Source organism: Lynx rufus, unplaced genomic scaffold (genome assembly GCF_022079265.1).
Source record: "Lynx rufus isolate CCGP_SWC_20201006 ecotype Redwood Valley unplaced genomic scaffold, mLynRuf1.p SCAF_17, whole genome shotgun sequence".
NCBI classification, from domain to species: Eukaryota; Metazoa; Chordata; class Mammalia; order Carnivora; family Felidae; genus Lynx; species Lynx rufus.
Window position 1 is genome coordinate 16,091,015 of NW_025814831.1, and position 25,325 is coordinate 16,116,339.

The 25,325-nt window shown below is 36.5% G+C and overlaps 1 protein-coding gene across 4 annotated transcripts in view; it reads left to right on the forward strand.

Moving 5' to 3' along the window:
* Positions 1-25,325, forward strand: part of EML5 (EMAP like 5) — a 180,163-nt gene that overhangs the window by 32,202 nt on the left and 122,636 nt on the right. For all 4 annotated transcript variants that reach the window (XM_047080248.1, XM_047080247.1, XM_047080249.1 and 1 more), the window contains exons 3-7: positions 3,131-3,229; positions 5,783-5,851; positions 8,864-9,049; positions 10,504-10,639; positions 12,411-12,612. In XM_047080248.1, the coding sequence (XP_046936204.1) occupies positions 3,131-3,229; positions 5,783-5,851; positions 8,864-9,049; positions 10,504-10,639; positions 12,411-12,612 (692 nt within the window). The remainder of the gene's footprint in view (positions 1-3,130; positions 3,230-5,782; positions 5,852-8,863; positions 9,050-10,503; positions 10,640-12,410; positions 12,613-25,325) is intronic.

A 25,325-nucleotide genomic window follows, 5' to 3' on the forward strand; every position in this document is an offset into this window, starting at 1 on the left:
AGCCATCATTTCTCTGATTTTATATTTTCTTTGCCTCCATCTTCTCCTTTTGGAACTACAGTTACCTGTATACTAGACCACTTGATGTTTTTCTAAAGTTAGCTGAGGCACCATCAATTTTTTTCCTTTTTTTTTTCTGTGCTTTATTTTGAATCATTTCTCTTGCTGTATCTGTAAGTTCATCTATCTTTTCTTAATTTTCTAAATTGCTGTTAATCCTATGGTGTGAATTTTTATTTCACATAATTCAACATTTATTTTTACAAGTTATGTATGTTCTTTCAAATCTTCCATTTCTCTTTTTATTCTTTGTATGTTTTAAAATAATTCTTGGGGCACCTGGGTGGCTCAGTTGATTAAGCATCCGACTACGGCTCACAGTTTGTGAGTTCAAGCCCCACATCGGGCTCTGTGCTGACAGCTTGGAGCCTGGAGCTTGCTTTGGATTCTGTGTCTCCCACTCTCTCTCTGCCCCTCCCCCACTTGAATTCTGTGTGTATGCTTGTGTGTGTCTCTCTCTCTCAAAAATAAATAGGGGCGCCTGGGTGGCGCAGTCGGTTAAGCGTCCGACTTCAGCCAGGTCACGATCTCGCGGTCCGTGAGTTCGAGCCCCGCATCAGGCTCTGGGCTGATGGCTCGGAGCCTGGAGCCTGTTTCCGATTCTGTGTCTCCCTCTCTCTCTGCCCCTCCCCCGTTCATGCTCTGTCTCTCTCTGTCCCAAAATAAATAAAAAACGTTGAAAAAAAATTTAAAAAAATAAAATAAAATAAACATTACAAAATTTTTAAAAATAATAAAAATAATTCTTGAGCATCCTGAACATTTTCATTTTAATAGCGAATGTCTCCTAATTTTAATCATTTCTGTGATTCTTGGGTCTGCTTCTATTAACTGATTTTTCTCCTGGTTATTCATCACATTTTCTTCTTTGTTCACATGTCCAATAATTTTTTTTATTGGATGCTGGACACTATATGTGTTATATTCTGAATTCTGGATTTTGTTGTATTCCTTTAAAGTATTTTGCACATTAAAAAAAAATAAAGTATTTTGTACATTGTTCTGGCAGGTAGTGCAATTCCTTGTGAATAAGTTGAATCCTTGTGAAAGCTTGCTTTCAAGCTTTTTGGGGGGCAGGGCTAGAGTAGCTTTTCCTCTAGGACTACTGGTTTAACTTTGCCACTAAGGTGCAACTCTTCTGGGATCCCTACTGAATACCTAGTGAATTCAAAGAGTTATCTCCATTCTGGCTATTGGGAACTTGAGTGATCCTGACCCTTTATGATCTCTGGGAATTTTTTGGCTGTAGCTCCCCAGTAATTGCTTTTTGTCCACAATTTGTTCTTTGCATGGCCTCACGGATTTCACCCTGGGCATGAAAAGATTGGTGTTCTCAAGGGGACCCATAAACAAATTTTCTGGAGCTCTTTCTCTGCTCTGCAAATCCTAGCCATGACATCTGAACTCTAGGCTTGCTCTGTCTTCTCAAATCAGCAAGTCTGCTGGGCCCTGTTTGGATTCTACCTTTCTGTGCTATAATATGGAAATTGCCTCCTAGATGAAGGCTAGGGCAAGTACACGTCTCACCTTGTTTGTTTCTCCCCCTTTGAGAGTTCACAGTGCTTCACTTCCTGTTTTGAATGTCTGAAAATGTTTGTTTTTGCACACTTGTGTAGTTTCTGGTTGTTTATGGCAGGGGGGCAGGTTCAGACCCTGATACTTCTCCATGGCTGGAATTCCATCTCTCACGTTTCTTAACCTCTCTCACACTTTCCATCTTGCTAGCTCCTCTTTTTAACTCTGTATCTTCATCTCCCTCTACTTGCCTATGTAACTCTTCCACTGAGTTTTAAATTTTATTTATTTTATTTTTCATTTCTAGAAATTCCATTCGCTTCTTCAGATATGCTTGGATACTTTTTATAGTCTCCTATTCCTTCTTCATATGAAGATATTTTGAAGCCTTAATTTTATATCTGTTCACCTGATAATTCCAATGTCTGATGTTTTATAGGACTGATTTTGCTATTTGTCTTGATTTGCTGATTCTTACTTGTTGTTTCTTATTTCCCATGGTTATGGGGGTTAGAGGTGTTTATTGAATTGCTACTTGTAGGAATTCTTTGAGGGATGGATTGAAGTGTCAGTTCTCCAGATGGGATTTATATTCACCTGTGTTTGCTACATTGTTGAAGATGCCTGAAGACTGCAACCCTTAGGGCCACTCTGAATGAAATTTTCCGCTTGAGGGGTTTATGATTAATGTGGAGTTAGGCCCTACAACCAGATGAAAGCTGCTTATATCTATCCATTTGCCAGGAGGTTTCTCTTCCCCTTCATGCATGCCACCTCTTTTTTAAAAAGGGCTGGGGTGCCTGGGTAGCTCAGTCGGCTAAGCGCCCATCTCTTGATTTTGTCTCAGGTCATGATCTCACAGTTCCTGAATTTGAGTCCTGTGTCAGGCTCCATGCTGATAGCAGGGAGCCTGCTTGGGATAGTCAGTCATTCATTCATTCATTCATTCTCTCTCAAAATAAATAAATAAACTTTAAAAACAGGGGAGGGATGCTTTCTTGTTTTCCCTTTCTCTGAGCAGTTCACTGCTTTAGATATCTGAAATTCAAATCTATACCTTGGGTTGGCCCTAAACCTTATCTCCCTCCCATTCTTGTTCAGTCTACAGAACAAACATCAGGCTTACTAAGAGTTAGCTGGTGCCTTTAGAGTAAAGTGGATGTGGGAGCTTTCTTACCTTCCAGGATTCCTATGTGAAATCACTTTGTTTTTGTTCCAGATTTCTTAATTCCTTGACAGCTCAGCAGTGCATTTAAAAAGATGTTTTTACATTTTATCTAGCATTTTTAGTTTTTGGCAGGAGAGATGTTTTAGGGTATTTTGTCAGTGCTACTGTTAGAATGGAAGTCTCTCTTCTGTTTCTTAATGTGAAGAACTACGCATATGTGAATATTAACAAGATGAAATACATCCAGCCCTTCTCTATTAGGTCTATAAAACATAAATGTGTAAGTTTTGATGTTTTGATGCCCACGAGTAGAATTTGTTTATAATTTGCTTCCTTTTTGATTTGTTTGCTTTTTATTCCCTCATGGACTTCTTGGATATAATTCAGCGCTTGGTTTCAGTTGGACTTGATTCAAAGAATGCAGTTTGTGTTTGGGATTGGAAAAGGGGAAAAATGTTATCTATGGCCCCTGGCCACACAGACAGAGTAAGTATTCTCCTTTGGGGTTTCCACTGGGTACTGGATGGGGGAAAAGCCAGAGGAGAGCCAGAGGATTTTGTGTTTCTGTACTTTGTTATTGCCAGGTAGTTCATATGTAACTAATAATTTAAAGTACAACTGTAAATACTCAAAAAATTTTAGAACGTATATGTATTGTAGTACTCAAAAATATGACTCAGTATGCATAGTGTTAGCGCTAAACTTTTAACCATTGTTTGCTTCAGGATAAATGATGAATGGTTCATGCCTATGGTCTATTTAGTATGGTTTATCACTAATTTGTTATGTATATATCACAAAGTGAAAAATGATATGTATGTGTGAATTTGAAATTATGTATTCATATTAAAAATCTTAGAGACCTAACATTTTTTACTTTGGAAACTTGTTAAAAATACATTCCTTGTTCTAAGCTATATAAAGTTAATCATAAAAAATACTTTGTAGTCAACTTTTTAAATTTACTTTTATAAACATACATCAAAAACGTTGTTATAAGCCTTGTAAAATGTCTCATTTGTGTGTGTGTGTGTGTGTGTGTGTGTGTGTGTGTGTGTGTGTGTAGTAAAATTATGACCTGAAGCAGCACAGGAGATATAGTGTTTGATTCTCTTGAGGGGGTGGGGGCGGGGGTGGAATCTATGAATGAATCTATAAAAGTAGCATAGAAAATTTTGTGTGTATTTGCATTTTGGAAAATAAACTTGTCTTTTAGCAGATTCTCAAAAGGGCCTGTTACACACTCACAAACACAATTTAGATAATTATTAAAGTGTAACAGATCAGATTTGTATATTTTAATTAGGTAATTGCATATTCTGACTTAAAGCATTACACACTTTGGATTTAGTAAATAGAGTATTATGAAGAATGGTGCTGTTGGAATTTTTAAAGTATTTTTGTAGTTAGTATTTAAAGTTGCATCAATATGGTTTTCATATAATCTGTGTATGGTGACTTGTTAAACATTAATTTATAAGATGTAATCATTATTACTGAAGAATATAATTTTATACATTTTTAAAGGTAATAAGCATCTTAGGTGATTATGCAGGGTGTTAAAAGAAACATGGTGAAGAGTAACAGAATTGTTTTTTTCTGCTATGAAATTATTTTTCAAGAGCTTTTCTTTTGTTATTAAAGTACATGTTTCTATTGCATATTTTCAGCTGGGTTTTTTGTCATTTGCTATTATAACAAAAATGGTTATAATTTTGGTTAGAATTTAGAATTTTGGCAATCTTAGACAAGAACAAAGCCTGAGATCTCCAAATTTTAAGTATAAGGTAATTTTGTTTGACCCATAAACAATAAAGAAAGCTAAAAAATAAAAACAATTTTCACTGTGAAATAAATATTTGGATTCTTTAAGTAGTTTTGTATGGTAGAAAACTATAAAAACATTCCCTATTTCAATTGCTTAAAAAAGTTCTCGGGGCACCTGGGTGGCTGAGTTGGTTAAGCATCTGGTTCTTGATTTCAGCTCAGGTTGTGATCTCACAGTCAGTGAGATTGAGCCCTGCGTTGGGCTTTGTACTGACAGTGTGGAGCCTGCTTGAGATTCTCTCTCCTTTCTCTCTGCCCTGCCCTCTCTCTCTCTTTCTCTCAAAATAAGCAAACATTAAAAAAAGTTCTCTGTTTCTAGCTGTGTTAAGTGTACATTCCATTCATTATGTTTTCTGTGCAGAAATTATGTAGGTACTTGCCTCATGCCCTAGTTCTGTTGAACATTCTTGCGACTTACGAAATTTTTTATTTTTTTTAATGTTTACTTATTTTTTTAGAGAAAGTGAGAGAGGGAGAGAGGTGGAGAGAGAGGGAGAATCCCAAGTAGGTTCTTTGCTGTCAGCCCAGAGCCTGACACAGGGCTCCATCTCAGAAACCATGAGACCATGAGCATGGCTGAAATCTAGAGTCAGAAACCTAACCGACTGAGCCACTCACATGCCCCTGGACCAGATTTTTTAAAAAATTAAAAAGAGGCATTAATTTTCACTTCACTAGTTGTTTCATAAAGTTCATAGAAGCTAAGAAATAATTTTTTATTAATATTTTATTTTTATTTCAAATTTTTAAATTCTACTTAATATATATGGTAAAATTGGTTTCAGGAGTAGAATTTAGCAATTCATCACTTACATATAACATCCAGTGCTCCTCACAGCACCCATTACCCTTTTGGCCCATCCCTCACCCATTTCCCCTCTAGCAACCCTAAGTTTGTTCTACATAGTAAAGAGTCTTCTATGATTTGCTTCCCTCTCTTTTTTTCCCCCTTTCCCCTATGTTCATGTTTTGTTTCTTAAATTCCACATATGAGTGAAACCATATGGCATGTCTTTATTTAAGAAATAATTTTTGTTCATATCATTTACATATTTATTTCTCATGAGATTGTGAAGTGTGGGATTCTGATTATTATTCATTGAGGAATATTGTTTTATGATAGGTAGGGTGTTGGGGCATTTGGTCTTTTGGATGGATTCTTAAGTGATTCTGAAAATAAGTATTTTAACCATGAATCTGATTTGTTTACAGATATTTGATATCTCTTGGGACTTGTACCAGCCAAATAAACTTGTCAGCTGTGGTGTAAAACATATCAAGGTACTAGAAAGGTCTTGTTTTATAATAATAAGTCATGTATACTTACTCTCTGCCCCTAAGTACTCACCACACTATTTACAATTTAGGGGAGTCTTAGGATTTTGACAGTACTTATTTTTAAAATGTCAACATTTTTAACGTTCTGTTGTTCAACCTAACAGGCATTTACTGTGTCATTACTGTGTGTGAGGCACTGTAAGGAGTATAGGTATGAGTAGGGAATGAATAAAACACTTTCCATAAAGAAATTTATAGTCTAGTGAAGTAGGTTTTACTACATCCATCTTGTTTTCTCATGTTTCACCTACAGAGTAAAATGTGAGCATAGGAAGCCAAGCAAAGGAAGAGATTTCCTGCACAGAGATAAGTTGGTGTGACGGAAGCAGCATGGACAGAGTTGGCTTTGCCACTTACCAGCTTAGCTGTTTGACCCGGGATGAGTCATGTAGCCTCACTGAGCTTTTTTCACATCTTAAAAATATGGCTGCTGTTATGTTATATAATCTATATAATCCTTGTAGATTGGATTAAGTAAGGCAGTGTTTATTCAAGTGCTTGTCAGTTCCTAGCACATAGCACCTGGTCATCTTTCTGACAGTATTATCTTTTCCTCTCTCTATATTTACTCTTTGATTTGACCTCACCCTTTGGTAGCCACTGTTTATTATGCTTATGAAAGCTCTGAATTTTGTTTTATAATTATAGTTCAGGTTTTGAAGCCCATATAGTCAGTGGTGATATTCATTCTTATGTTTACAATTACTTTTAAATCCCTGGTGCACATTGGAAATACTTGCTTCTTCCCCTCTCTGATATAACAGTTCCTTACAACAGTTAATTCCTAGTAAGTAAGGTTCTGTGTTTACATCCTTTCTTTTGGTATGCTTACTCCATCTGCATTTTCTCCAAAGCATCTTTAGCTGCCACTGCAATTCTGGTTTTGATATTCTGGTACTGATTTGATAATGAGTAGTATTAAGTCTTTATTTCTTTAACAGATACTCAGCAAAAGTCTTTATGCTAGATTTAAGGTAGAAATCTAGCATAGATTTGTACCTTACTGCAAGGGTAGTACAAATACTGCAAAGGTAGACATTTTTGTCTTTTTCATCTGTGATGAACAAGATGGTGTTTGTTATTCTTGATATAAAATGCTTAATAAATTATTGGCAAATTAATAAACATTACTGTTTTGTATTATAAATAAAACTGAAAGTTCCATTTTCAGGTATTAAACACATGATTCTTCTGAATTAAACTATATTTTTACTGAGTGACATTTCTTTTCTTGTAGTTGAGTCAATGGAAATTATGGTAGATGTCTTTACAGGCAGTACACGTGAGGAAACAAAGTCCCAAAGATGATCTAGAACTTCACTGGCCAGTACAGTAGCAACTAGCTACATGTAGCTATTTAAGTTAATTAAAGTTAAATAAAGTTTAATCACTTCTTCTGTCACCCCAGTCATCACATTTCAAATGCTTAAGACCCACATGTATCCAGTGGTTACTCTATGGGACAATGTGTGTGTGTGTGTGTGTGTGTGTGTGTGTGTGTATATATATATATATATATGTATAGAGAAAGAATATTTTCATCATCGTGGAAAGTTCTGTTAGCTAGCATTGATCTGGATTATAGAACATGAGTGCTTTACTCTGAGCATCAAAAATTTTGGATACCTGGGTTTGACTCTCTGGAGATTCTGTCTCAGTTTATCTCTGTGGGGGCCCAGCATACTATGTTTTATCATTTCTCTCAGGTGAGGTCTCATGTGCAGCCAAATTTGAGAATCACTCCTAGATGAAAATAAATAGTAGGTTGAAATAGGGATTTGCTGATAGGAAGAGAACCAGCTATCCTTGTGCAAAGGGATCATGGGGCTTTTAGAATGAAAAATCATAAAAATTCATTGATTAAAGCATTCATTATTGAATGGATAAGCATCATAATTTTTTGAGGCTTCAGGTTTTTTTTTTTTTAATTTTTTTTTTAACGTTTATTTATTCTTGAGACAGAGAGACAGAGCATGAACGGGGGAGGGTCAGAGAGAGGGAGACAGAATCCAAAACAGGCTCCAGGCTCTGAGCTGTCAGCACAGCTGTCAACACAGAGCCTGACGCGGGGCTCGAACCCACGGACCGCGAGATCATGACCTGAGCCGAAGTCGGCCGCTCAACCGACTGAGCCACCCAGGCGCACCGAGGCTTTGGGTTTTAAACTAAGATCTTTAGGTCTTAAAATAAGATCTCAACAGATGAGGGGAGATGTTTAAGTATGTAACAATCAATGTTATTTTAAGTGGTAATTTACTTACTATAAAGTTGAATTTATTCTCTGGGCCAAATTTCTTTATGCAAAACTATTTATTCTGTATATCAATGCCCTAATCCATTTTTGTTTATTTCTTTCTACACACTATTAAAATTTACCTGAATTCACATAAAAGAATAAAAACCTTGGTCATGAAGATTTATGTTTGACTTCCCATTTTCTCCTAAGAATGAACTCATTATTCCAAATGTGTATCTTTTAAGCTTTACAAGTAAAAGAATTGCTCAGCTTTGAAAATATCAGTGAGAACACCATTTTCCCCCCATCTTTACTAACTTCATCAAAAATTGGACGTTAGGTTGGTCCTCTTTCCTAAGAGTGTCTGATGTCTTATCTTCATTTTCATTGCTAACCCATAGCCAAGTCTTTCAATGTCTGAGTTTCATGTAAATTTTTTTCAGAAACCGAAGGGGGGAAGCATAGCCTATTTTTAAAATAATCTAGTTCACCCCCCTTATTCTTACAGATAAGGATTGAAACCAGTGGCTTATCAGCTATAATATAGCTATTGACAACACTAGGATGAGGATGTGAACATTTGAAAGCTAATGTTTCATAAGGGAATTTCTTAGGTAATTTTTAGTCTGCTAATCTAATATAGCTTCAAAGTACTAGAAATATTTTACTTTATTTTATAAGCATTCTTTGGTAATTTGATTATACTGTGTACCTTTTAGTTCTGGAGTTTATGTGGAAATGCTCTGACCCCAAAACGAGGGGTCTTTGGTAAAACTGGTGACCTTCAGACAATTTTGTGCCTGGCCTGTGCAAGGGATGAATTAACATATTCTGGTGCACTTAATGGGGATATATATGTTTGGAAAGGAATCAATCTTATAAGGACAATACAAGGAGCCCATACTGTAAGTATATTTAAATATTTTAAACACTTTTCGATAACTGCTTACCTTCTTGTCGTAGAGCAAAAGATTATGTAATGTAGCAGACTTTCTAGTCAATTCAGTTACTTGAAAAATGTTGTTCTAACTGAATTAGCCTGTTTTCAAGATTTCAGTGAAGAAGTGTTATGCAATTAGACATGTAGATATTTATTAAATTAGTATAATTACTACCTTGTTCAAGCCATTGCTCTGGTATTTGTATCTTCCTCAGAGTATTATTGATAAAAAGCTTATTAAATTCAACAGTAAAAGTATTCTAGATTAACTACAACAGAATAAAGCTAGAACTCTTGTGGGTAATATTCTAGAAAAAATATACCTTTTTAATTTTATTATTATTATTTCATTAAGTGAGTGAGTGGCAACGGAATTTAATTTTTGTAATTCCTGAGATTTTCATATAGAAAAGTTATCAAACTGGGAAAAAATCTGTTGTTAAAACTTTTTAGTGTTTTTTGGATTAGGGATTTTTAGCAGTTGGGTCCCTCACATAATGAAGGGACCTAGAGAGCACAGAGCTGCCCCATGGTGAGCAGTAAGATCTCAAGTAGAAAAGTTATTAAATGTATTTATATGAACCACGATAAATATATAATATGTTACATATTAAATACATTAAAGAACTACTTAGAACAGGACTTGCTTTAAGCAAAAGACCAGAAATATCAGATTCTTTTGCACAAAGGTTGTGGCAACTTACATTTTCATCATCAGTATATAAAAATACCAGTTTGCTCTTCATATTCCTCAGTGCAGGATTTAACCACTGTTGTAAATTTTTGCTTGTTTTCTGGGTGACAAGTAGTAACTTCTTGTTTTGATTTTGTTTCCTAAATATATGTAATTTCATATATTTGTTGACTGCTTGAAATTCCTTTTCTATTAATTGGTTTTTCTTACCCTTTGCTCTTTTTTGTTATTTTTGTCCGTGGATTTTCTTTATTCATTTGTATGTTAGGGTATTAACCTTTCAGTGGTCATACACATTGCAGATATTTCCCCGATCTGTTTGCCTTTGCTTATGATATCTTTTGTCATATGAAAAATTTGTTTTCCTTTATGGCTTATGGGTAAACTTCCTTGCATAAAAGGTCTTTCATAGCTCAAAGTTATATAAATGTTCTTTTGACTCTTTTCTAACATTTATTTCTCACATTTAGAATGTAATGTCTACAATTCATTTTTATACGTGGTATAAGGTTTAACTTTATATATGTCTCTATATGTCCATATCATTGGTCATATATTGTACATAGATACATGTATACATAGATTTATTTCTAGATTTTCATTTGTGTTTTCTGTTGTATTTGTTGATTGCTGTCATACCAAAATCTTTTAAAGTGGGTTTCTGCCTACATTACAGATTTTCTTAAAGAGTACATATTGTTAAATTATTTTATTTTCTCCGCTAGGCAGGAATTTTTAGTATGAATGCTTGTGAAGAAGGCTTTGCTACTGGTGGCAGAGATGGCTGTATTCGCCTTTGGGATTTAACTTTTAAACCGATTACTGTGATTGATCTCAGGGAAACAGACCAGGGATACAAAGGTAATAACAAATGTGTCACTACTAGACAAATTCTAAATGTACCAAGGATTGTCTGTTTCTTTTAGTAAATATAAATGTAGATTTTATAAATATAAATGATATTTAAATTTGCCCGTTCCTACTGTATAGATTTAATTGATCTCCTTTTATTGAAGAGGAGAGTTTGCCTGAAGACAGTCTAGGTTTACTATTATGACATGGATTCTTGTATATGTCTAATGCTTATTAAAATGGGATTTACAGGGGCGCCTGGGTGGCGCAGTCGGTTAAGCGTCCGACTTCAGCCAGGTCACGATCTCGCAGTCCGTGAGTTCGAGCCCCGCGTCAGGCTCTGGGCTGATGGCTCAGAGCCTGGAGCCTGTTTCCGATTCTGTGTCTCCCTCTCTCTCTGCTCCTCCCCCGTTCATGCTCTGTCTCTCTCTGTCCCAAAAATAAATAAAAACGTTGAAAAAAAAATTTTTAAATGGGATTTACAGAGAGATGGGATAAGGGCTTGCTTAGGTAACCTTGGATTTTGAAAATATTTATCTGTTAGAATGCTAAATATAACTATTTAGCAAACTGTTGAAAATAAAACGTGTTGAGGGTTGAGGAAAGTTTTGTTCAATTGAGAGATTTTTTTCTTCTTTAGGGACTTAAAAAATTGATGTATTAAAACAGTCTTTCACAATAAAAATAAAAGTTTTATTCACTAGAGCGGTACTTAGGATTGGAAGTTGCAGAAGTCTATGGTTAAGCCTTATTTCAGTCAACTTACTAGGTGGGTGACCTTGGGCTACATATTTAATCTCCTCCATAAGTGAGAATAAGACTGTCTCCTAGGATTAAATGAGCTAATTTAATATGTATAAAATGTTTAGAAGACTGTCTGGCACATAATAATCATCTAGTAAATGTTAACTGTTACACTATTTTCATTCTGTTTTGTTGAGCATTATTGTACCTTAAAGTTTGCAAAATAATTTGACACTTTGTCCTATTTGACCTTTACAAGAACATTGTAAAGTTCACAGTATCTTTATGTTGGCCACATGATACAGATGAGAAAGTAGAGAAACACTAGCTTTCCTAAGGTTATAAAAGGGATTGTGGAATATACAGAAAAAGTAGAAGTCTCTCTTTTTTTTTTTTTTTTTTTTTTTTTTTTAATTTTTTTTTTTTTTCAACGTTTATTTATTTTTGGGACAGAGAGAGACAGAGCATGAACGGGGGAGGGGCAGAGAGAGAGAGGGAGACACAGAACCGGAAACAGGCTCCAGGCTCTGAGCCATCAGCCCAGAGCCCGACGCGGGGCTCGAACTCACGGACCGCGAGATCGTGACCTGGCTGAAGTCGGACGCTTAACCGACTGCGCCACCCAGGCGCCCCTAGAAGTCTCTCTTTTTAATGCTTTAGTGAACAGATGGAAGAAATGAAATATAGACACATGAAAAGTCAGATTATTATACAGAGAAAAATAGTACAATTACTTTGTCGTTCCTGCTTAATTAATTTTGAGATGGCTGAAGAAGTGGTCAGACTATGGAGTTGTCTATGAGGAAGAAGAACGTATGTCTTGAAGGATGGATAGAAATTAGGCATATAGGAAGAGAGAACTATCATTACAGATAGCAAACAAAATGGATAATTGAAGACAATGTGTAGATCAAAGACTTGGAGATTTCTTTTGTCTTACATCTAAGGGGTAAAAGGTACAAAAATTAAATTGATTTAGCAGATCGGCATTATGTTATTACAGCACTGATCTTAAATACAATTTACTTTTGACTAGGTTTGTCTGTGAGGAGTGTTTGCTGGCGAGGTGACCACATTCTAGTTGGAACACAGGACAGTGAAATTTTCGAAATTGTGGTGCATGAAAGGAATAAACCTTTCCTAATTATGCAAGGGCATTGTGAAGGTGAACTTTGGGCACTTGCTGTTCATCCTACAAAACCTTTGGCTGTGACTGGAAGTGACGATCGTTCAGTCAGGTAAGCAGATCATAGCATAATTGCATAGGCTGGAATTTTTCCTTAGAAAAACATAAAAACTTCATAAAAATACTTTGATTTAAATATTAACAGCTTACAGTATACAACTGAACATAATTAATTGGTATTTAATAGAATAAACAACTTACAAGATTTCTTTTCTCTTGATAACATAAGTTGAAGATTGTTCCATGTCAACATGTTCACAGATATCTCTGTCTTTTTAATAGTCATATAATATCCCACTGCATGGATATACTGTAATTTATTCAACTAAACTATTTTTTTAATTAAAATAGAGTTGACATATAGTATTACATTAGTTTCAGGTGTATAACATAATGATTCAACAATTATATACTTTACAAAATGCTGACCACAATGAGTATAGTTATTATCTGTCATCACCAAAGTTATTACAATATTGACTATACTCCTTATGCTGTTCTTTTCATCTTGTGACTTATTTTATAACTGAAAGTTTGTACCTCTTAATCTCCTTCCCTTACTTTTCCCATTTCTCCATCCTCCGCCACTCTGACAACCACGTTTGTTCTCTGTATTTATGAATCTGGGTTTTTTTTGTTTGTTTTTTAGATTACATATATAAGAGAAATCATATGGTATTTGCTTTTCCTGACTTAATTTGACTTAGTTTAATATCCTCTAGGTCCATTCATGTTGTTGGAAATGGCAAGATTTCATTCTTTTTTTATGGCCAATTCCATTTTGTATATATACCATACCTTGTTTATCCATTAATCTATTTTTTTTCTTTCCAAGATTTTATTTAAATTCCAGTTAGTTAACGTGTAGTACTGGTTCCAGGAGTTGAATTTAGTGATTCATCACTTACATATAACACCCACTGCTCATCACAACAATTGTCTTCCTTTATCCATCAACCATTTAGCCCATTGCCCTACGGACCTCCCACCCCCCACCAGCCAACCCTCAGTTTGTACTCTATAGTTAAGAGTCTCTTAGGGTTTGTCTCCCTCTCTTCCCCCCTTCCACCTCCCCTATGTTCATCTGTTTTGCTTCTTAAATTCCACATATGAGTGAAATCATATGGTATTTGTCTTTCTCTAACTGACTTATTTCACTTAGCATAATACACTTTAGTTCTATCCATGTCATTGCAAATGGCAAGATTTTATTCTTTTTGATGGGCTGAATAATATTCCAGAGAGTGTGTGTGTGTTTATGTGTGTGTGTGTGTACACGCACACACGCGTGTGTACACATCTTCTCTTCTTTAGCCATTCATCAATGGACATTTGGGCTCTTTCTATAATTTGGCCATTGTTGATAGTGCTGCTATAAACATTGGGATGCATGTACCTCTTCTAGTCAGTATGTTTGTATCCCTTGGGTAAATTCCTAGTAGTTCAATTGCTGGATTGTAGGGTAGTTCTATCTTTAACTTTCTGAGGAACCTCCAGAGCACTGTTGTCCACAGTGTCTGCACCAGTTTGCATTCCCACAAACAGTGTAAGGTTCCCCTTTCTCTGCATCCTTGCCAACATCTATTGTTTTCTGAGTTGTTAATTTTAGCCATTCTGACTGGTGTGAGGTAGTATTGATTTGTGGTTTGATTTGTATTTCCCTGATGATGAGTGATGTTGAACATTTTTTCACGTGTCTGTTAGTCATTTGAATGCCTTCTTTGGAGAACTGTCTCTTCATGTCTTTTGCCCATTTCTTCACTGGATTTTTTTTTTTTTTTGAGTGTTGAGTTTGGTAAGTTCTTTACAGATCTGGGATACTAGCCCTTTATCCAATATGTCATTTGGAAATATCTTTTTCCCTGTTATAGGTTGCCTTTTAGTTTTACTGATTGTTTCCTTTGCTTTTCAGAAACTTCTTATCTTGAAGAAGTCCCAACAGTTCATTTTTGCTTTTGTTTCCCTTGCCTATGGAGATGTGTCTAATAAGAAGTAGCTATGGCCAAAGTCAAAGAAGTTGGTGCCTGTGTTCTCCTCTAGGATTTTGATGGTTTCCTTTCGCACATTTAGGTCTTTCACCATCTTTTTTTTTTTTAATTTTTTTTTTTTAATGTTTATTTTTGAGACAGAGAGAGAGCATGAACGGGGGAGGGTCAGAGAAAGAGGGAGACACAGAATCTGAAACAGGCTCCAGGCTCTGAGCCATCAGCACAGAGCCCGACGCGGGGCTCGAACTCATGGACCGCGAGATCGTGACCTGAGCCGAAGTCGGCCGCTTAACCGACTGAGCCACCCAGGCGCCCCAGGTCTTTCACCATCTTGAGTTTGTTTTTGTGAATGGTATAAAAAAGGGGTTCTGTTTCATTCTTATGCATGTTGCTGTCTAGTTTTCCGAATACCATTTGGAAAAAGACTGACTTTTTTCCATTGGATATTCTTTATTGCCTCATCAAAGATTTGTTGACCATATACTTGTGGGTCTATTTCTGTGTTCTCTATTCTGTTCCCTTGATCTATGTGTCTATTTTTGTGCCAGTACCATACTGTCTTTATGATTACAGCTTTGTAATACAGCTTGAAGTCTGGAATAGTGATGCCTCCCACTTTTCTTTTTCAGTATTGATGTAGCTATTCAAGGTTTCTGGTTCCGTACAAATTTTAGAATTATTTGTTCTAGCTTTGTGAAGAATGCTGGTGTTATGTTGATAGAGATTGCATTGAATGCATAGATTGCTTTGGGTAGTATAGACATTTTAACAGTATTTGTTCTTCCAATCCATAGCATGGAATGTTTTTCCTTTTCTTTGTGTCTTCTTCAATTTCTTTCATAAGTGTTTCATAAGTGTAGTTTTCAGACTAAAGATCTACCTGTTTGGTTAGTAATATTCTTAGGTATCTTATAGTTTTTGGTACAGTTGTAAATGGGATAGAGGGATGCCTCAGTGGCTCAGTTGGTTAAGTGTCTGACTTCATCTCGGGTCTGGTCTTACAGTGTGTGAGTTCAAGCCCCACATTGGACTTCACATTGATGGTGTGGAGTCTGCATGGGATTCTCTCTCCCATTCTCTGTCCTTTCCCCACTCCCATGCCCTTTTTCAAATAACTAATCTTTAAAAAAGTGAATGGGGGGGCGCCTGGGTGGCGCAGTCGGTTAAGCGTCCGACTTCAGCCAGGTCACGATCTCGCGGTCCGGGAGTTCGAGCCCCGCGTCGGGCTCTGGGCTGATGGCTCAGAGCCTGGAGCCTGTTTCCGACTCTGTGACTCCCTCTCTCTCTGCCCCTCCCCCGTTCATGCTCTGTCTCTCTCTGTCCCAAAAATGAATAAACGTTGAAAAAAAAAAAAAATTAAAAAAAAAAAAAAAGAATCATTGTTCTAAAAAAAAAAATAAATAAAAAAGTGAATGGGATCGATTCCTTGGTTTCTGTTTCTGCTGCTTCGTTACTGGTGTATAGAAATGCAGCAGTTTCTATACGTTGATTTTATATCCTGCGACTCTGCTGAATTCATGTGCCATTTCTAGCAGTTTTTTGATGGAGTCTTTTGCATTTTCCATGTAGAGTACCATGGCATCTGTGAAGAGTAGAAGTTTGACTTTTTCTTTGCCAATTTTATACATTAGTATGTTGATGAGTACTTAAGATTGTTTCCATATCTTGGCTGTTATAAATAATGCAGCAATGAACATGGGAATATATGTATATTGTTGAATTATTGGTTTTGGTTTTTTGAGTCAGTACCCAGAAGTGCAGTTACTGGCTTATATGGTATTAATATTAATTTTGGGGGAACTATCCATATTGCTTCCTTATTGGCTGTACCAATTTACCCTCCCACCAGTAAGACACAAGAGTTCCTTCTGTCCACATCCTCACTAAGACTTGTTATTTCTTGTCATTAGACACTAGCCATTCTGACAAGGGTGAGGTGATTATGTTATTGTGGTTTTGATTTGCATTTCCCTGATGATGAGTGATGCTGACCATCTTTCCATGTGTCTGTTGGCCATCTGCAAGTCTTCTCTGGGAAAATGTCTATTTAGGTCTTCTGTCCAGCTTTAAATTGGATTTCTTTTGGTGTTGAGTTATATGAATTCTTTATATTTTTAAAATATTAACCCCTTATTGGATATATCTTTTATAAATATTTCCTCCCATTCAGTAGGTTGCCTTTTTGTTTTGTTGATGGCTTCACTGTGCAAAAGCTTTTTTGATGTAGTCCCAATTGTTTATTTTTTGTTTTTATTTTTGCTTCCCTTGCCTGAGGAGACAGATCCAGAAAAATATTGCTAAGGCTGATGTCCAAGGCCAAATTTACTTCCTGTGTTTTCTTTTCAGAGTTTTATGGTTTCAGGTTTTATATTTGGCCTTTAATACATTTTGAGCTAATTTTTGTATACAGTAGAAAAAGTGGTCCAGTTCTCAGTAAGTTCATCCAGTCTTCACTCAAGTCTGGTGAACATCCTTATGAGCATTAGTTTGAACTCTTTATCAGGTAGATTGCTTTCTTCCATTTTGTTTAGTTCTTTTTCTGAGGTTTTGTCTTAACTCTTTCATTTTGGGACATATTCATCCTTTGTCTCCTCATTTTGTCTGACCTGAGTTTATTTGTGTGTATTAGGTAGTTGAGCTACGTTTCCTGATTTTTCCTGATCTACATAGTGACCTTATGTAGAAGGTGTCCTTCAGGGCCCAGTAGTGCAGTCCCTCCCAGTCACCAGAACCAGACCCAGAAGTGTCCCCTGTGTGAGCCATGTGCACCCTGTTATTGTGATTGGGCCACAGTTGATCTGGGAATGCTGTTTGGGTGGGGCTGCCTCCCCTTTTCTGATGCAAGAGTCATTTTGGAGGGGTGGTTGTCTGGCCTAGGCTCCCCACCAGGTGTGGCAGGGTGGTTGTCACTTTGGGGAGACATCAGCCCTGGCTGAGGCTGCTCACCAGGAATGGTGGAGTAGGAGTCACTTCATCGGGGCACCTACAGGAGCAGGTAAGTTGGGTGAGGTGAGTCCACAGGGGAACCCTGCTGCAGGGCAAGGGGTGCTAGCAAGATAGATACAGAGTATCAGGCTGAAGGAGAGCAAGAAGATGGTACTCGCTAGCACTTCTATTCCCAGAGAAAGCTTCTACAGATTCCTGCCCCTCCAGCACGCACCCTAAAATTAGTCAGTAAATCTCTTTCAGATATAAATAAACCCCGGTGCTTTTCAAACTGCTACTTCTGTGCTGGGTCTCTGACCAAGTGATGAAGTGTGCTGGTCCCTTGCAGAGCAAAGTCTTAATTCCCTGTAGCCATCTGACTCTCCTGGAGTAAAGTCTTGCTGATTTTCAAAGCTGATGGAATTAAGCCCCACTTACTTTCAAAGCCAGATGTTATAGGAACTCATCTTTCTACCACACATACCAAGGGCCTGGGGTACTTGATATGGGGCTTGATCCCCTTGGTCCTCAGGGTGGATCTCTGTACCTGGAATATCCCTCCTGCTTGTAGTTTGTTGTGCTGGGGGTGTGGTACCCAACTATGTCTCTGCTCCCCCTACCATTCCCGTTTTGACTGCTACTTTATGTCTTTAGCCATAGTCAATCTGTCCTGTTAATCTTCAGGTTATCTTCAGAGTGAATTGTATTACATGTAGCTGTTGCCTCCATGTATACATGTGAGGAGGTAAGCTTAGGATCCTTCTACCATCTTCCTAGTCCATTATTGATGAGAATTTAGGTTCTTCCAGTTTTGTGCTATTAAATACAGTGCTTGCAATGAATGTCCTTTTACTATGCTATTTTGTACATGTGTAAACATGCATATCTCTGTGGAACTTCTTAGTGTTCAAATGATGTATGCATTTTAAATTTTGATAGATAATGTCTTATATAGAGACAATAACCATTTATATACCTGTGTATACAATAAACAGAAGAGATAATGTATTAAAATACAGTGAGTGTGCAAGTTAGCCAAATCCAGAATGTGGGGAGCTCTGAAAGGCAAATACTTAGTTTCTTCAATAACTTAAGAATAAAAAGGGGGGAGGGAGGAAGGAAGCTACAGAAAAAGATTTAAAGGACATATCAACAACTGTAGTATATGGACCTTCCTTGGAGCCTAACTCTAAGGATCCAAAGGAATGCTGTGTGAAAACATATGTATATAACCGTATATATGCCATATAACGTATGGCAGTGCCTGTTTTCCCATACCCGTGGCAGCACTAATTATCCCAAAAGGTATGAAATGATCTTTTGTTATGCTGTGAAAACACTCATTTCTCTCATATTGAGAGGTGTTGAGTATGTTTACTTATGTTTAGAGGACATTTGTATTTCCTTTTCTCTGACCTGTCTGTTCAAGTTCTTTGCCTATTTTCTATTAGCTCATTGGTTTTTCTCTAATTACTTTAAAATATCTCACATCTGTCTATATTTGAAAGAAATTAGCAGATGGTCTATGATAGTGGTTCTCAAAGTGTGGTTCTTGGACTAGCAGCATCAATATTCCTTATAAGAAATGCAAATTCTCATGTCTTAACCAGGACCTGATATCAGAAATTTGTGGTTTAACTTGGGGTGCCTGGTTGTTGATATGTCCGTTAAATCTTTTTCTGTAGCTTCCATCCTCCCTCCCCCTTTTTATTCTTAAGTTATTTGTTGAAGAAACTAAGTATTCACCTTCCAGAGCTCCCCACATTCTGGATTTGGCCAACTTGCACACTCACTGTATTTTAATACATTCTCTCTTCCCTTTATTGTATAAACTGATAAGTAGGTCTAGAGATTTGACGAGATGCAGTTACAAATTTTAACCAAGAATATTTCCTAGATGGTAACGTGTATCCCTGTTTGGTGGTATCTAATGTGTATTCTCTTTTTTAAATCATTTTAGCAGCCATTGATGGTTATTATCTACTTCACTGTTTCTGAACCTTTTTTGAATTGTTTTCCTAATGAGAATTTTTAGATATTTTTTCCCCAGATTATACCCCCTTCATGTGAAATTTTAACACCACAAAAAGTACATCTCTGTTTTTGTATTTTGGCCCATTAGAGAGCCACAAACCATTATACTATTTAAAATTTTCATCCCTAAGGACTAATTTTTAGCCCCCTTGGGAACCTTCTTACACTCTTGGTGGGAATGCAAACTGGTGCAGCCACTGTAGAAAACAGTATGGCATTTCCTTAAAAAGTTAAAAATAGAACTACCCTATGACCCAGCAATTGTACTACTAGGTATTTATCCAAAGGATACAAAAATACTGATTTGAAGGGACGCATGCGCTCCAATGTCTGTAGCAGCACTGTCAACAATAGGCAAATTATGGAAAGAGCCAAAATGTTCATCTGATAAATGGATAGAGAAGATATGGTATATACACAAACGTGCGTGCGTGCACACCAATATTATTGAGCCATCAAAAGGAATGAAATCTTGCCATTTGCAATGATGTGGGTGGAGCTAGAGTGCATTATGTGAAGCAAAACAAGTCAGAGAAAGACAAATACTATATGATTTCACTCATGTGGAATTTAAGAAAAAAAACAGATGAACATAGAGGAAGGAGGAAAAAAGGGAAAAAAGAGAGGGAGGCAAACCATATATGTTTCATATATGGTATTTTAACTTCATCACTCATAGTCATTAGTTAGGTATCCTATCTCTATAAAAAGAATTTCTCCTCATCAACTATTTGGTTATCTTGGGTATAATTTGTACAAGAAAACAGGAAAGTGCTTAATTCTTTCTCATTTACTAGTTTAAAACATTGTTGGTTCCCTGGAATCCTTTGTGTAATCTATTCACATTTCTTATCATTTTTTGTAGGATTGTAGATTATTTCCTCCTTTATAGTTAGCAGTTTTTTATATGTTATAGATATTAACTGTTTCTGATGTAAGTTGAAAATAATTTTCACCAATTTGTTACTTGCTTTTTACTTTGCTTAGGTTTTTTGCCACACAAATGGTTTTTTTTTGTTATTTTATGAACTGAACAATATTTTCTTTTATGATTTCTGAGTTTTCTACCATCGAGAAATCTGCAAAGTTAAAAAAGTTTTCAGTATATGCTTCTGTGTTTTAATGGCTTTATTTTGTATGTTTAACTGCTAACCTGTGTAAAATTTACTTCAGTATAAGAAATAAAGTGGAATATGCAACCTAATCTTTCTAGATAACAGTGTTAATCCATCCTGTTTTTTGCTGTCATTGCGCTACTCAGTTCTCTGTGGATGGGAAATGCCATAGCTCTGTGTCCACCTGGAAATTTAGTGTGGGATTACACTTACCCATGTGCTTTGTTAGGAACTATCTTAGAATTCATTTTAGGAGAACTGCTATTACCAGTTGCATAGCTGTTGGAAAAAAGGCAGCTTGTCCTTTAGAAGTAATTGCTCAGTCTTTGGTTTCTGTTTTGTTGGGGAAGTTATTGGGAAGGATCTCTTGCATTGAAAACAACTAAAAATGTTGGTTAAAATGTAAAATCTTCAAGGAATAGTCAAGATATTAAAGAACTATTATCCAAATTGTGAAAGAAAATGGGAATTTAGGAGCACAAGCAGGCCAATGCCACTTTGCCTTGAGGGCATTTGTCTTCCTTTGACTGAACTTGACCTTTGTAGCTTTCTCCTAGGGCATGGGGGCAGATGTCAAGACCCAGGGCCCGTTCAAAAAGAATGAAATCTTGCCATTTGCAATGAAGTGGATGGAGCTAGAATGTTTTATGCTAAGTGAAATAAGTTAGAGAAAGACAGATCCCATATGATTTCACTCATATACGGAATTTAAGAAACAAAACGTTATGAACATAGGGGAAGGGAAGGCAAAATAAGATAAAAACAGGAGGCAAATCATAAGAGGTTCGTAAATACAGAGAATAAACTGAGGGTTGCTGGAGAGGTGGTGGGTAGGGGGATGGGCTAAATGGGTGATGGGCATTAAGGAGGACACTTGTTGGCATGAACACTGGGTGTTATATATAAGGGATGAATCACTAGGTTCTACTCCTGAAACCAGTACTACACTGTATGTTAACTAACTTGAGTTTAAATAAATACATTTAAAAAAAGAAAAAGAAAAAAAACCTCAAGGCACACCCATGGAATGTAGGCCAGCATACTCTGCTAAAACACCTCTGAAAAAAATATCCCCTGTAATTTGTGTGGGAATAGAGATCTTGTTTCAAGTTTTGATAGCACAGGAAGAGTAGTATAATGCTGCTTGATGATGTTATTCAAACAACATTAGTTATTGTCAAAATAACTTTACCATGGTATAAGTTTTACATAAAATTGCTTCTTTTACATTGTAACTTTAGATTGAATTCATTAAGAAACAGCATCAAATCTTCAGTGAAAGCTAATTTCCAAAGCTGTTAAGTTTTTATAATAGTAATTGAGGGCATTTCTGGTTCTGAAAAATTTCATTCTAGACTCTGAGATCAAAATAGCATAATAATACTTTACCACTGTTAATTAAGCCATTAACTGCTGTGTGGTACAGCAAGTCAGGATTTTGAGCTTCTGTTCCTGACAAAACTTCAGAACTATTGGTTCAAAACATGATTCAGTTTTTTTTGTTGTTTTGTTTGCAAAATACTTGCTAAAGAATAATATAGTGAGGGGTGCCTGGGTGGCTCAGGTTGCTCAGTTGAACATCTGACTTTTGGTTTGGTGATTCTCACGACATGGGATCAAGCCATGCCTCCAGCTCCGCACTCAAAGCACAGAGCCTGCTTGGGATATTCTCTCTCTCTCTCTCTCTCTCAAAATAAATAAACTTAAAAAAAACAGTGAATAATTGTAGGCTTTTTGAACAAAACCTTACATTTTAATAGGCTTTGTAAGTTTGCCATGGCTGTTTTTTTCTATCCATGTTTTTCAGCCCCATCTAATGCCACTTTACATTGTATTGGTTTAGTGCTTTTTCACTTACGTCTTTGAAAATATTCTAGCTTGTAGTTGTTCCACACCGACTAGTGACAGAAACTAATTTTTCATTGCTTCAAACTTGGCATTGACTCTTCAAATAAATAACCGAGTAGTATTGTTAACATCTGTTGACTCACCAGAATTCAGGGAAACCACTGAACATTGTTTGTCTTGTTTTTAGTTAACTGTTGGTGGTTTTTCCAACACCTTCAACTCTTTGAGAAACTCTTCTGACCTAAAAGCTAATAACCTTAAATTTATTTTCTCTGGACACATTTCTTTAGCCACTGCAATTTAAAATAATATAATTAATCCATTACCAAGAAACAGCTTTCCTTGTTTGGCTAACAGGCCACTTAGAAACTTAACTTTTGTTGACATCACATTTTAATTTTTAAATTTGAATTTTTCTAATCATTGCTTTCCTGTGAGTCAAAGATACCGTGATGAGTACTTAGTCCAGTAATGTTAATCTGTATTTGTGTTTTTTTAGAGCAGCTATAGTGTTATTGCATAATACAGTGCTGTACCATCTAAATCAGTAACGATATAATTCATGCTCCACTGTGCCTTAAAAATGCAACCTGTGAAGTTCACTTTTCTCTTTTTCTTCTTGTTTTGACACAATAGGTATATGTGATTAATACACCTAGCACTGAAATTCTGTCAGCTTGTAACTCTGTCACTGCAATTTGTAGTGCATGGAAGGGGCAGTACAAAGTGATATGAACATCACATACCATCTGCCGTTCCTTTGGCAACAACTCCACTCTGCCTCTGCAGTATGAAAGCAATCATGTAAACAAAAAGTGTGGCTGTGTTTCCATGAAACTTGATTTACAGACACTGAAATTTGAATTTCCTAGAATTCTCTCATATCTCAAAACGTTGTCATTTAAAATTTTTGTCCCAACCATTTAAAAATGTAAAAACCATTCTTACCTTTCCAGACTGTACAAAAACAGACAGTGGTCCTGGTTTGGCCCACAGGCTGTGGTTTGCTGACCCTTGTGGTAGAGCATAAAGTCTTTGGTAAATATAATTGTTATTGAAATACTGAAAGTTTTCCTTTGGAATCAGGAAGAAGACAGTGATGTCGACTTTCACCATTATATTTGTCACCATTATATTCAGCTGTAGACTAGAAATCTTTGTCAGCACAGTAAGGCTATATCTGTGTAATATATTTATATAAAGATATTTGGTTTGGAATGGAAGAAACAACTGTCATTTGCTGATGTTATGATTATATATGTATAAAATCAAGAAAATGCAGAGAAATTATTGGAATTAAAAAGATAGTTTAACAAATTTCCTAGCTATAAAAGCAATATACAAAATCATTTTTCCTATAAAACATCAACAAATAGAATGTTTAAAAAAAAAAAAACTGCTCAGGGGAAGAGAAGGCACACACCAGTCTGGCTGTGGCCCCAGCGGTGGGCTCAGGCAGACATCAGGTCTGACTGCGGCCCTGCCCACCAACGTAAATTATTCAAGACAGCACAGGGGAAGTGACCCGCAGTCCCGCACCGCTCCAGGGACTATCCAAAATGACGAAACGGAAGAATTCCCCTCAGAAAAACGTCAAGGAAATAACAACAGCTAACGAACTGATCAAAAATGTGTGAATTTAGAATAATAGTCATAAAATTAATTGCTGGGCTTGAAAACAGTATAAAGGACAGCAGAGAATCTCTTGCTACAGAGATCAAGGGACTAAGGAACAGCCAGGAGGAGCTAAAAAATGCGATCAATGAACTGCAAAATAAAATGGAGACAACTATGGCTCGGATTGAAGAGGAAGAGGAGAGAATAGGTGAACTAGAAGATAAAATTATGGACAAAGAAGAAGCTGAGAAAAAGATAAAAAAATCCAGGAGTACAAGGGGAAAATTAGAGAACTAAGTGATGCACTAAAGAGAAATAATCTACGCATAATTGATATTCCAGAGGAGGAAGAGAGACGGAAAGGTGCTGAAGGTGTACTTGAAGAAATAATAGCTGAGAACTTCCCTGATCTGGGGAAGGAAAAAGGCATTGAAATCCAAGAGGCACAGAGAACTCCCTTCAGACGTAACTTGAATCGATCTTCTGCACGACATATCATAGTGAAACTGGCAAAATACAAGGATAAAGAGAAAATTCTGAAAGCAGCTAGAGATAAATGTGCTCTAACATAAAGGGAGACCTATAAGACTCATGACTGATTTCTCTACTGAAACTTGGCAAGCCAGAAAGGAATGTCAGGAGATCTTCAATGTGATGAACAGAAAAAATATGCAGCTGAGAATCCTTTATCCAGCAAGTCTGTCATTTAGAATAGAAGGAGAGATAAAGGTCTTCCCAAACAAACAAAAACTGAAGGAATTCGTCACCACTAAACCAGCCCTACAAGAGATCCTAAGGGGGATCCTGTGAGACAGAGTACCAGAGACATCGCTACAAACATAAAACCTACGGACATCACAATGACTCTAAACCCATATCTTTCTGTAATAACACTGAATGTAAATGGACTAAATGAGCCAACCAAAAGACATAGGGTATCAGAATGGATAAAAAAACAAGACCCATCTATTTGCTGTCTACAAGACACTCATTTTAGACCTGAGGACACCTTCAGATTGAGAGTGAGGGGATGGAGAACTATTTGTCATGCCACTGGAAGTCAAAAGAAAGCTGGAGTAGCCATACTTAGACAAACTAGACTTTAAATCAAAGGCTGTAACAAGAGATGAAGAAGGGCATTATATAATAATCACAGGGTCTATCCATCAGGAAGAGCTAACAGTTATAAATGTCTATGCGCTGAATACAGGAGCCCCCAAGTATATAAAACAATTACT